This window comes from Phoca vitulina, unplaced genomic scaffold, assembly GCF_004348235.1.
Source record: "Phoca vitulina isolate PV1807 unplaced genomic scaffold, GSC_HSeal_1.0 scaffold4, whole genome shotgun sequence".
NCBI lineage: Eukaryota > Metazoa > Chordata > Mammalia > Carnivora > Phocidae > Phoca > Phoca vitulina.
The window spans coordinates 22454215-22468163 of record NW_022589707.1 but is presented as its reverse complement, the minus strand read 5'-3'; the positions used below and the strand labels follow the sequence as shown (position 1 = coordinate 22468163).

Sequence of the window (13949 nt, the reverse complement as noted above, 5' to 3'; positions counted from 1 at the left end):
GACTCTTCAGCCATTATTTGAATGGTTCTGATGGGTCAGTTGGAAGGGAGTAGAATGGAGAAATGTAAAGGAGGAAGTGGAGAGGGAGCTGGGAGCCTCGTCCCACAGCAGCTGACCCCTGTGCAGGTTTGCACCCATTTGTCTGGTTCTTAGGCCTCCTCTGCTCCGTACCCTGCCTGAGGGGCCCTACACAGAAAAATTCTCACCTTGGGAATTTGGTGTTTCTTTACCCATTCACTTCCTCTCCCTGCTTTTCTTCTCCCCATTCCCTTCTCTCTCTCTTGCTATTTCCAACAGAGGTTTCCTATCACTTTTGCTTGTACTTCCTACTGTGACAAGACAGGTCCCATGTGTCCAGATTCCCATTGCTGTAAAAACAGCCTGGGCAGAAGTGCCTGTTGCTCAGACACCATAGGTTTAAGGGTTGTTTTCAAATAGATGGGACCTCAAATCATAAGTTGGTTCCCTTGAGGATCATAGGGTTGTCAGCTATGCTATATTCAGACAAGAAGGGGAGAAGAGAATGCTTAGGAATCTGCCCACCCTAGAAAGGGTTGGATTTATTCAGTGCTGGGGATGGAAATCAGAGTGAAGTTGGAGGGGTTTGAAATGGAGAAGCCAAACCAGAAGCAGCAGGCATGACACTGCACTCAGCACTGAGAATAAAGGAACATGAAGTTCTTAGATCACCCTCTCTCTCATGTGGGAAGTTTATGAGGGAAAGAGATGCAGACTCCATGCTAGAAAGAGAAGAAAATAAGATATAATGTGAACCAATAAAAAAAACAAAAAGCAAATTGAAGTAGTTGGCTTTTGCTCCATAATAAATTACCCCCAAGCTTAGTGACTTTAAACAACAAATATTTATTTGTTGTTCTCCTGATTCTGTGGGTTGGCTGGGCAGACTCTGCTGATTTCTGTGGCTCAGCTGAGGCTGGATGGTTCAGCTTGCTTCACTTACATGCCTGGCTGTTGGCCTGGTGTTAGCTTGGGTCACAGGGATGACTTGGTCATGTGTTTCTCATCATCCAGCCAGCTACCCACTGTTCTTTCATATGGTGATAGTGAGCAAGCCCCAAAGGCCAAGTTCTCTTGAGGCTTTTGTTTGTGTAGTGGGCTGAATGGTTGCTCCCAAAAAGATATGTCTATGTCCTGACCTATGAACCTATAAATGTGACCTTATTTAGGAAAAGGGTCTTGGCAGATATAATTAAGTTAAGGATCTCAAAATGACATCATCCTGGATTATCTAAGTGGGCCCTAAATCCAATAACACATGTCCTTATAAGAAAGAGGTAAAAGGAGATTTGACACAGACAGAAGAGGAGAAAGTCATGTGAGGATGGAACAGAGATTATAGTTATATACCCTCAAGCCAAAGAAAGCCTACAGCCACCAGAAGCTGGAAGAGGCAAAGAACAGATTGTCCTCTAGATCCTGATAAAGGAATGCGGCCCTGCCAACACCTTGATTTTAGACTTTTGGCCTCCAGAACTGTGAGATCATAAATTTCTATTGTTTTAAAGCACCAGGTTTGAAGTAACTTACTGCAGTAGCCTTAGGAAATTAAAACAGTTTGCACCACATTTGCCAATGTTCCATTGACCAAAGAACTTTACAGGGTTAAACCAAGATTCAAGAGGTGAGGAAGGAAACTCCACCTCTGGATGGGAGGAAGTGTAAGTCACAAGGCAAAGTGGGGCAGGGGCGTGCCTATAGGGGTGGGGAGAATTTGTGGTCAGTTTTTTCAAATTGCCACACCAACGTAAAGAAGATTTTCACATTAGAGCAGATTGTCAGCAGGTTTCACAGGATGGAATTTATTTAGAATAGAGAACAGGGAAGTTTTTAAATTAGAGACAGGAGACAGTGAAAGAAAGGAAGGGAAGAGTATTTTATCTGATGGCATCTCTACTTCTAGATGAGAATGAAGCTTCTAATAGTTGTGTGTTCTTCATCAAGTAAGGTGAAGAAACAATATAATCTCCCCATAAAAAATTGGTGGGGAATCAATGTGTTTAATCTGTATCCTACTCTATATGTGAGATTTTTGTGTTTGATCATGGAGTCAAAAACAACTCAAAGGAGAAGCAGTGTTAACTACTCAATAATGGTTCATAATCAATTCAGCTCACTTGTATTCCACAATTGTTTCAAAGATACCTGTGTGTTGGGCAGTGTATAGAGGGACTCAAAAAAGAAACATTGGTTCTTGCTTTCCAGGAACCCTCCAGTGGGGCAGAGGGAGGGAGAAAGACCCTTACACATAACTGTAATACAGGGCAGATTGCAATAAACAGCTGAGTTGCTGGGATGGTCAAGAGTAGGAGAAAATTGTTCAGCTGGAGGAAAGTGAGGTAGGTTTCACAAAATAGGTGGGATTTTAGCTGAGCTTGGGAAAATGACTAGTGTTTCTTTAGAAATGGGGAGGGGATATTTGCATTTACTTGGGAAAGACATCATGAAGCAAGGGAACATAGGTTATAGTCTCAGAAGTATGAGCTGTCTTATTTATTTGGCTAGAACATGTATGTATTTCCAGGTGGGAGCAATCCTAGGGTAGCCTGTAGTGGAAGGGATAGAGAAAAAAGAAAGGGAAAAAGGCATAGGATTTGTAGATTAGGGGAAACCAGAAAAGGTTTGTTAGAGTCATATCCTGAAGAGCTTGAATCTCATGCACTATAAAATGACCCCAGTGTCATTTTATATTTCTGACTCTATTCTCATATATGATCTCATTTGATGCTTTTAAGAATCCTGAGGGTTAGGGTAATGTGTTTCTATCCATTCTATGGATGAGGAAATGAAGATTGATGATTTAGTAGAGAAGACAGAACTAATAAAGATGATTAGGATTAGGACTCAGATCTCCAGTGAATAAAATCCCTCTTAATTACCACTTAACTACTTGCAGTATTAAACAATGCTCTGTATGCCCTCCATAAAGCACACTGACTGCTGAACCCAAGAACTCAACGCCTGAGGCAAGCATTTGTATGCTTACTGCGTCATGCACTGATGAACTGTAAGTGCAAAAAGAAATAGACTGACTTCTATAAAAGCAAAGTTGAATATAAAGAATCAGTCTGGGAAAATTTCTTGGAAACATTGCAGGTGAATTTGATGTGGGGTAACAACTTTTGTGAGGTCCGGGGAAACTGTGGAACCTAGGATTCTGCCCTGAGATTTTTTTGCTAGTGTCTTTATGTTCTTGCTTAGTTTCATTTACAGCCAATGCATTATGGGTGAGGTTTCCATAAGGTAGATGACTAGAAATTCCAATTAGTTCACCTGCATGCACATAAAATACCTTGGCTGTATGTTACAAAATTGACAAAGGAATGACATTTATGTTTTTTAAATTAAAATGTTCAAAAATTTCATGCATCGCTTTTTGAATACTTATATAAAAATAACTGTCCCTTTGTAGCAAACAGGATAAAAGGGCTTCTACTGTTAATGAGATCACCTCCTTCTGTTAACATTGGGACTTCTGTCCTTTATGATTTGCATAAAGATGCCTCTGGTAGCAACGAAAGAGAAAGCTTGGGGGCAGAGAAATCAGAAGTCAGTAGTTGGGACTGCAATGAGAAGATATTGGTATATTTAATGACAGTACTAAATCATAAACTTTTAAATTGTGTATAATATTTAAATGCTCATTTAAAATATGCCATGTAAAAGAATGAGTTTTGTTGGAACCCTGGTAAGAAAGCCGTATAAGGCACCTGATATAAGAGATGTGTAAGAAAACAGTAGAGGGCTGTAATACATCTATAGATTCAACAGACTTTAACACTGCAGCCCTCATAAGCTAGGGCAGATTGCTCTATCATTTCCTTTATTGTACAACCAGAGCTCATTATTTTTATAATGAATACATTTCCTTTTCTTTTGTGATTGACCATAAAACTTAATAAGAACTAAAATAGATACCCTGCATAAAATATCCAGAACATAAATGAAAACTATTTTTCCTTTTTACTTTCCTACTCATTCGAGAGTATTTAGAGATAGATGAGATGGGTATCTTTCTGCCAAATGCATCCTTGTTTGCGAATTTTTGTACGGCCCATTACAAATATTTCCTGTTGGAAATATTACCAGACTTCAATGTCATTTTCTACTCAAGACCATTAATAAAAGATAGAAGTTTTCCAAACAACTGTCAGACCTTATTTTACTGGGGGTTTAAAAGAGGCCTGTGTTTTAACTTTAATGGAAATAGTTGTGACCTGCTTGAACATTGGCATTCATATAAAGAAAATGAGTAGACATATACATACAAAGTCCAATGATAAAATTTTTACAACTTTAGCTTTTGCTCTTTACTCTTAAATCTCTCTGCTTCTTTATAGCCCACTGAGAGATTCCAGACGGGGCAATAAAAATAACCTGCCAGTTTTCTGAGAAGGTTGAATATAATGCAATCAGGGTTCTACCATTCAAAGCAAATAATTAAATTTTATGCTATCCGCAGCCTTTTGTATTTCTGCACCTTGCTTCTGATCAATTCTCTGATATACGTGTGGGAGAATTTAAAATTTCCAACTATGAAACTGATTAAATCACATTGAATCTTCTATCTGAGTTTCCAAGTTTAATGTGTGCTTTAAACCTTAGGGTTGTTAGGAATTATAAATGAATAAAATTATTCATGTCATGGGAAGCATGAAACTTATTTAAATATTGGAGTTTTGATCTAATTCCAGGGAATGAGTAAAAACTATCCTAATTTAGGTTCAGCTAATTAATTCAGTTTCTCTGTGGTATACCCTAAAGCAAGCCAATTTTCAATGAGCTAAAACAAATAATGAGAATATTTATGTTCTTAAATCATTTGACTTGACACAAAATTTTTTCTTGATCCAGGCAATTTGATTTAAGTTACAAAGAAATATTCTTAGTTTTTCCAAAAGGTGATTAGGCTACATAAATGCTCAAGTTATTGAACTGATATTTTAGATGTGTGGGTGTAAGGTCACGTACTTGAGAATTGTGACAGTTTCAAACATATTTTCTGTGAAAGTAAAAACACATATGATTCATTCGTCTGCATTTCAGGGTCCATCCACATTTCTAAATCTAATATAATCAAAGCCACAGTGACAGATTTAATGCTGGGGCTTTGCAACCAAGCAGACTGGCTTTAACACCCCTATAGATTACCTCTTGGCTACATAACGTTAGACAAATTACTTGTATTCTCGCCCCTCAGTTTCTTCATCTATAAAATGGGGTTAATGAGTGTCAACCTCACAGCATTGCTATGAATATAAACAAAAAAGTGCATGAGAAATGCACAGCGTCTGGCACATGGTGTCAACGTGGCTAAGGTTAGTGATTATTATTAAATGCAACATAGAATTATATCCAAATACCATATGTGCACTAAATGAAAAATTACATCGTACTTGGGTTTGTAATTTAGTCTTTTTTTTTTTCTCCCTTTCTCAAATCCTTTTTCCTCTTTTTATTGTGTTGTTAAATATCTGATTTTTCCCCTAAATCGTGTCTCTTTAAAACACAAAGGAGGGTTCCAAACCTGTGATTCTTAAGCAGGGTGTCCTGTGTCTCTGGGGACCCATAAAGTCTTTCCAGAGATCTGCAGGCACTTGGATAGTTTCAAGAGAATCTTCTTTTCTGTCTCTTTCAGACACTCTTCCGCTACTCAAAAAAAAAAAAAAAAAAAAGAAGACCTAACTCTCACCTATCCCTAATATTGTGATTATTGGTTCATGGTGAAAAAATTCTGCAAAACAAAACAAAAAACAAAAAAACTCCCTCAAAACAAAACCAGACAAATTCAAATACAGTGTTAGTTAGAGACAGTGAAGGATGCTAATAGATTATGTAACAAACACTACATAACACTATGTAACACATCCTGCACAACTCAGATTGTTTTCAGTTTCTAACAAAATTAAATATTTCATGATAAATCACTATGTGGGTTTTTTTTTCCCCCATATGCTTTGGAGAGAGTTCAAGGAATTAGGTCATGTTGCTGTAACTTCCATCTCTCTCTCTCTCCCTCTCTGTCCCCACCCTATATATATATATATATATAAACTCTTCCATCCATATATTCCATATATATATTGCATTAAAAATAATATTAATACTGATGCTGAACCCTTCTCATTCTAGCCATACGTAATATTCTCTCAACAGATACGTGTTTTACTTGAATAAAAAGAAATTGCATCCATCTAAGAGGTGCATTTCTAATACAATTTTACCTTTTTATTTCAGAGATTAATTAATAAGACTTATATTTCTATTGTTCTGACCAATTGTGTATGAGCAATAACTGTAATCATAACTCTTTGGGAAAGAAAAAAATATTTTTAAATTTAGAGCCATATGGTAAGTGTAATTTTAAAAACTTAAATTTATAAACACATTTTTCTTATTGAGAATTATAGGGTGATCAAAAAAATCCATTTATATATAAAATATATTACATTGGGATAAAATGCTGAGGTACTTGTATTCCTTTGGATACATTTTGAGAGCTTTACAAGAACCTGGGAGAGAGACTGGTTAGGTTAGAGTCAGACAGAGAGATCCTAGGTGAGTCTATAAAAGGCAGAAAGATAATAGTATCAGTCAAAAAATAATAGATTTAAATTTCAAGGATATTACAAATAGGTAGATTTGATTACATACTTATTCACCTATTAATTTGGACAAAGAACATACAATCTTGGATTTCCTATATTTAAATGAGTGCCCTTAATTCTACCCTTGGATAAAACTGAGTCTGAGCTTTTCTGCGGTATTTCCTTTTAAGCATTGGTTATAACCTATAACGATCATCCTCTAGACTAACTTTGTGTTCCATCATTAATTTGTCCTCTCTTCTGGATCATTCCTGTCAACATTCAAACTTGCTATATGATTATTTCCCATCCTGAACAAATGAACAAAAAGATCAAGGATCAAAGAGTGTTTATAGATAAAGCAGTGAGTAGAAGGACGTGGAGTAGAGATGAAGATTATTTCCACTATTTGCAGGAGCTGAGAAATGGAGCAAGGGAGGGCTTATTTTTTGTTTTGTTTCTTTTGCAAATTTTTCAACCATTAAATAAGTGCTCTTTTGGACTTTGGTGGTACAAAATTAGCAACTGTTTAAAAAACATGGTTGTTGGAGGGAGTGAGGCTGTAAAAACTACAAAATTACTTTAAAATTTTGTAATTGTGGTAATATATACATAACATAAAATTTACCATCTTAACCGTTTTTAAGTGTACAGTCAGTAGTATTAAGTATATTCACATGGCTAGGCAACCAATCTCCAGAACCTTTTGCAAAACTGGTTATACCCATTAAACAGCCCTGCATTTACCCCTCCTCCCAGCCACTGGTAATGCCATTCTATTTTCTGTTTCTATGGATTTGACTACTCTAGATACCTCATGTAAGTGGGATCATACTGTGTCTTTTGTGACTGGGTTATTTCACTTAGCATAGTATCTTCCAGGTTCTTCAAGCTATAGTATGTGTCGAAACATCCTTCCTTTTTAAGGCTGAATGATATTCCATTACATATTTTGTTTATCCACTCACCCATTGATGGATGCTTGAGTTGCTTCTACTTTTTGGCTATTGTGAATGATACTGCTCTGAAAATGGGTGTGCAAATCTCTCTTGGAGACTCTCCTTTCACTTGTTTTGACCACGTGCCCAGAAGTTGAATCACTGGATCATATGGTACTGCAATTTTTTATTTTTTGAGGAACCTTCATACTGCATAGTAGCTGCACCATTTAGCATTCCCACCAACAGTGCCCAAGGTTCTGATTTCTTCACATTCTTCCCCACACTTAATATTTTATGTTTTTTGGTAGTAGCCCTCCTAATGGATGTGAGGTATCTCTTTGTGGTTTTGATTTGCATTTCCCTAATGATGAATGATATCAAGCATCTTTTCATATGTTTTTTTGGTGTAAAATGATTTTAAGTACTCATATTCTTCTTTATACTGAGAAGATGAAAATTTCTCTCTCACACAATAATATTGAGAGAAATTCTAGGAAACTTCAGTAAGGCACAATGCTATTAAACACTACTCAAAGTTCAAGATACTAAAATGGCAGTATTCTGAAGTTTCCCAGTTAGTCAAGAACATGACTTAAAAAAACAACAACAACAAAAAACTCTAATATTGGTTAATCTGTCATCCTTTGTCTTAACTCTTAGATTAAATTTTCTTATCTCAAAAGTCCTTTTGAACAGCTGTAAGCTTCTATTTTTCAAAGGTTTTATTACAAGTCACCAAAAAAATGCATATCCTCCCTCTCTCATGAGATGGAAACAAGAGATAAACATGTTCTAAGGAGAAAAATTATTTTATCCAGAGGCTCCAGTAAATTATTTCTCTTATCAAAGTCTCTGTGGTTTCTGTAATGTTATACTTAGCTTAGTCCCTAGTCTGTGGTAGGTACTAGCCACCCAAAGATAAAATGGTACAGTTTCTGCCCTGAAAGATCTCACAGTCTAGTGGTAAGAAGAGACAAGAAAGTCAGCAAGTTTGACACAGAATGACATGTGAGAATGCAACTGAGAGCAATTTGCCCAAGGTCTTATGGGAAGATAAAGGGAATTAATCAGGTGAAGCCCAGAATTGGCATGAGAAGGGCTGTAAGAGATGGGTTGGGGGAGGAGGTGAATAGAAGGGCTCCTGAGAAGTATTTTAAGATATCAAAGATGTGATGGAAGTTTTCCTACAAATATTTTCAAGTTGATTTTCAGTTCCTTGTGTCCATCCATTTTTAATTGATAATTTCGATCCATCTGTGTATATTTAAATAAAACACTTGATTGGATAGGTGTAAAAATCATAAATGCCTTACCAGGTTATTGCTTGAATCTTACACAGTATGAACAAATGGTGGTGTTTCAACTGCCTGTTTTTTTTTTTTTAACTAGTATTTTCTCTTTTTTTAAATCTTTTATTGTTTTTTATAAGATCTGTATTTATTTGAGAGAGAGAGAGAGCATGGGGGAGGGAGGGTCAGAGGGAGAAGCAGATCCCTGCTGAGCAGGGAGCCTGATGCGGGGCTGGATCCTGGGACTCCAGGATTATGACCTGAGGCAAAGGCAGTCGCTCAACCAACTGAGCCACCCAGGTGCCCCATCAACTGCCTGGTTTTACAACCATGATCTTACGAGGTCATTTCCTATATAATTTACTTTGCACTAAATTTGTATTTCATTTTGACACTAAGGAGGAAACGTATAGTTTATAAAATGGTTTCATGTCATGTTAAACACTTTAAGATGCTCTTTTATTTATTTTTACTTTGCTGCCAAGGCACTGATTTCCTCAGGAGCTTCTGTTCTCACATTCATGTAATTGAAAAACATCCATTAAAAGTCTTGGTCTAGGGGCACCTGGGTGGCTCAGTCGTTAAGCTTCTGCCTTCGGCTCAGGTCATGATCCTAGGATCCTGGGATCGAGTCCCACATCGGGCTCCCCCTGCTCAGTGGAGAGTCTGCTCCTCTCTCTGCCCACGCCCTGCTTGTGTTCCCTCTCTCGCTGTCTCTCTCTGTGTCAAATAAATAAATAAAATCTTTAAAATCTAAAAAAGTCTTGGTCTAGAGAGGGAGAAGTCTCCTTGATATTTGAGTTTATGGCTTCATTGTTTCAAACTAGCAATGAAGGGGAAAGTGCTCCTTTGAGGATTTGTTCTTGAGTTAAGAAAGCCCCTGGGTAAGATGTGTTTTTCAGGTTCTGATGGCTGTGAGTGGTATTAATATCAAATAATTTCAGATTTGACATTGTCTAATGAGACCATTGAGTTCAATTCTCTTTTTACATTTGAACACACCAAGATGCACAGAATTCAAGTAAAGTGACCAAGGAAATACAGTTAAGTGTAACAAATTACAACAGGACCAGACACACAAAGAAGTCTTCCACTTAGCCTAAGTGGATTGATGTAGGAAGTATTGTGCCCTCTCTGGGTCACTCATTGAAAGATGATCTTTTAGAAAAATAACTCTTAAGCACTTGCATGATTCTATTTTCATTTCTGGTATATGTAGCCTGCTTGCCACTATACTAAATAGATAAAATAGGTCACTCATCTAGAATTTCCTTTGAACTGAAGGGCTTCCATAAATAAATTTATGCAATGAGATAGAAGGGAATGCATACAGAGACAAAACCTGGGGACAAAACTAACCCAAAAATAAAACAAGTTGCTCAATTTTGAGTCATGCTTTTGGAGTGCTACTTCTCTCTCCTCTCCTCCTACCTCTGTTCATAAAGGCAGTTCTGGTCCCCTGCTTTCATGGTGGGTGGTTGATGTTAGTCTTTCTCGTGGCTGACTGAGGTCTTAGGGAAACGGGAGGATAGACAGTTATTTGGATCTTTCAGTTCTGCTCTTTCGCTTCTCCTGGGAGGCTGACCACTGGAGGGGGCCCTTCAACTGCCATACCTCTTTATTTCTCTTGAAAGGTTTGTCAGTTATTTGTAAAACGTTCTTTTTTGGTTGGTGTCACAAGTGTTTGAATTCCCAGAGGCAGTTTTGATTTTCCACCAATGCACTGCATTATGAGAATCTGGGTTCAACAACCACGTCCGTTCATTGAAATTTCCTTAAATGGCCATGGACTTTCTTGTTTTAATTAATAAAAGGAGCGAACATGTGCTGAATATTGACATGTGCGGGGTGGTGGTGTACCTCACATACATTCTCTCATTTAATCCTAGCCATACCTCTGCAAGATAGATATTGTTGTTAATCCCAGAAGTTCTCACAATTTAATAGTAACGGCGTAGAGCCAAAGTTAAACCAAGGATTTGTTGCGTCTAATGTCTACAGTGTTACCAGTGTGCTGTATACATGTCCCCCAACACTCAGCATGGTACTTCCCACGTCGTAAAGCTTTCACTAAAACAATCGAACTGAATGGAACTGAATCCATGTACTAGCAGCCCATATTCAACGCTCAGAAATTTAGAAATAATCGGTTTCGCAGTGGGAGAATCAATATTACCCTGAGACATTAATTTGCTAATTATTTCTTGCCACGGAAGATATCATCTGATCATCAATCTTCTGCATCTCATATGCTACGCAAACATTTCCAACTTTCTTAAATTATTAACCTTGATCTTTGTGATATTCAGGAAACATTAAAACAGAAAAGGGAATAATATCATCAATGACCCTTCTACATAATATGGTGAACAGAGTGAAATATGAGTTATTTTTATTTGGAAAAACAATATTACTCTGTTTTGACTCAAGGGTGTTAACATTTTTAGTGTTAGCATTAATTTGTTTTCTTTTGATCATACAATTATTACACTTATTTTCCTTAGTGAAATGGAAAAACATCCCAATTGCCAAATGCTAATGATGTGTTCATAGTCTTAAAATGTACATCTCATTAGGTTTCTATTTTTCAGCTGGTAAATTTTATGAAGTCAGTATTTGTTTCTCTTGGGGAATTTTGCTTGGTATTTTAAAGATACACTTACCATTTCCCTTAGATCACTTGTGCCAATATCTGTCCTTAATTATCATAGCAATAAAAGTTTTTCACTTTGTAGTCTTATGCAGTTCAGATGGATCTACCCTGTCCTTCCAAAAACATTAATAGAATACCTGCTGCATGTTTTTTCAAAAAATATTTTTTGTTCTTCATCCTTGAAAGATTATGTTTATCCAAGAAAGTCTATGACTTAATATGAGATTTATTTTATGCTTTTTAAAAACTTTAACTTGGACTTTGATGTTAAGCATCCTCAAGCAGTAGTCTTGTTGTGATTATTTTAATATTCAAGCAAATAAAAACAGCTGTTTATGGTATCAATAATTGTGTTTCTAAGAAAATATAAACCTGAGCTTTATTCCCCTTTTGTAATAGTGCCCCATCTTTTCTATCCACAGGACATATTAAATTAAAATGTTAAGAGGACACTGAGATTCTCTCAGATTCTTCATTAGTTGGCTAGATCTCCCACAGCAAAATGCTGTGAAGAAGCAACTTTCATCCATTTATTTTTGTTCTGATATATTCAGAAAAGTGCTAATACTAAAAAGTTTAGATCTGAATTTCATACCTTACAGTGGCTTTCAAATACATTTTCTTCTGATTTGGATTTACAGACCTCTTGTTGGTGGTATTCACCCATTTTAAAGAGAAGGACACAAAAATTCAAAGTGGGTTACCAGTCTGAGTTCACCTAGTAGAGTCACAAATTAAACCTGGACGTTCTGATCACAAGCTCTTGTAAATAGCTCCACTTCACTTTCCATGATTAGATGCCATGAAATGAAAAAAAAAAGCGGGGGGAGGAGGAGTAAAAAAACTCTTAAAGTAATTTAAATTACAAGCTGTAGTGGCATCCCATATTCAATTGAAAGGCTTATAATATATTTTTAAATGTATATAATATATACATATTGCATATTATGTATATAATATATACACATTACATATTATGTATACATTTATTATATATTTTTAGTACATTATATATTCTTTCAGTATATTATATATAAGATATATATGTGTGTGTATATACACAAACTATATATAGAGATTATATAGAGATTATCAAACTTTCCTATTTAAGGAGTTTTTTTGAATGTGGCAAAGACACATAACCCAACAGAATCTTTCAAACTGGTCACCTTGGAAATGATAGACAAACAGATTATTGTTTCAATATTGAATCCTTTACTTTGTTCACAGCTGCAAACATTTTTTGAGACATTCCTGACAGCCAGTTCACCTCTTCAGGCTTTTGATAATATGAAAGAAGCAATTAGCAAACTCTTGCTAGCAGCTGAATTATTCAGCGAACCATCTACTCTGGGACCAAAGGCCTTCAATAGGTAAAAACCGATGCTAATATAAAAAAAAAGAAAAAAAAAACCTTCTAAAAATTACTAGTGAAAATATTCTTAATTATCACAAGTGTGAAAATATATCTTAATTATCACAAGTAGGTGGTACTTGGAAAATGTTATGTCAGTATATAAATATGAACTTGTAACGTCTTTTCATATTTATAGATCCTAAAACTTCAGTGCATGTTATAGACTTGTTAGCATCCAAATAATAGTGACAAGAAATAAAGCACACATTGTTTAAATTAATTTTAATTGCATCTCCTTTTTAAGCTTAGCTATTTTTATCATATGAACTTTGCATTGACTTAGGTATAATTTTACTTATGGACCTTATCAACAATATTCAATAGCTACTATCTCTATACTTCAGTTTACTTGAATATAATTTCATGCCCTTTTTCTAGGGAAATGTTAAATTTAGAATGTCAACAAAAAGGAGATGACTCAAAAGTAAGCTTTACCATGTTCCATATGTGAATAAGAATGCCTAGCAGTAAGGAGTAGGAGAGTTTCCTTCTCCGTATTTAGGTTTTCATGAAGTAACTTCATTGTTTAATGTGTTATGAATATTCTAGATATATTTGTATTTTTTATGAAGAACAAAACATATTCCAATTTAAAAATAAATTGCATGTAATTTCCAAGTCACTGCTCTTTTTACTTAGTACAGACCTTGAAATTAACTCTAGTAACTGTTAATAATGTATCAGAAGATAGAGTAAATATAGCAAATAGAATATATTTTTTATATTACCTTGTGTTTTTATTTCAGATGCAGATTATGTTTTCAACTTTTCACTTTTGATATTGGTTACTACAGTTTGGGGTACCCTGTTGTGCTCCAGGTGAATATCCTGAAGGCTTCTTGTGAGCTTCCACCTTACACTGAATGATCTGTGTGTGTGTGTTGGGGGGGTGTATATATGTGTATGGGTGGGTTGTCTGCATTCATAGGAACCAGTCAATAAATAGCAACTTGTATTAAAGTCACTACAGGCTTATATTTTACTGTAGTTCAGAAAATTACCTAATATGTGGAGAATCTATGATTTGAGTTCCAATCCCCACTA

General features: G+C 35.9%; 1 protein-coding gene across 4 annotated transcripts in view; it reads left to right on the top strand.

Annotated features, from left to right (window-relative positions):
- The window catches only part of CPED1 (cadherin like and PC-esterase domain containing 1), a 266420-nt gene that overhangs the window by 112663 nt on the left and 139808 nt on the right, over positions 1 to 13949 (top strand). For all 4 annotated transcript variants that reach the window (XM_032401696.1, XM_032401698.1, XM_032401697.1 and 1 more), the window contains 2 exons: positions 12719 to 12861; positions 13652 to 13724. In XM_032401696.1, coding sequence (XP_032257587.1) covers positions 12719 to 12861; positions 13652 to 13724 — 216 coding nt within the window. The remainder of the gene's footprint in view (positions 1 to 12718; positions 12862 to 13651; positions 13725 to 13949) is intronic.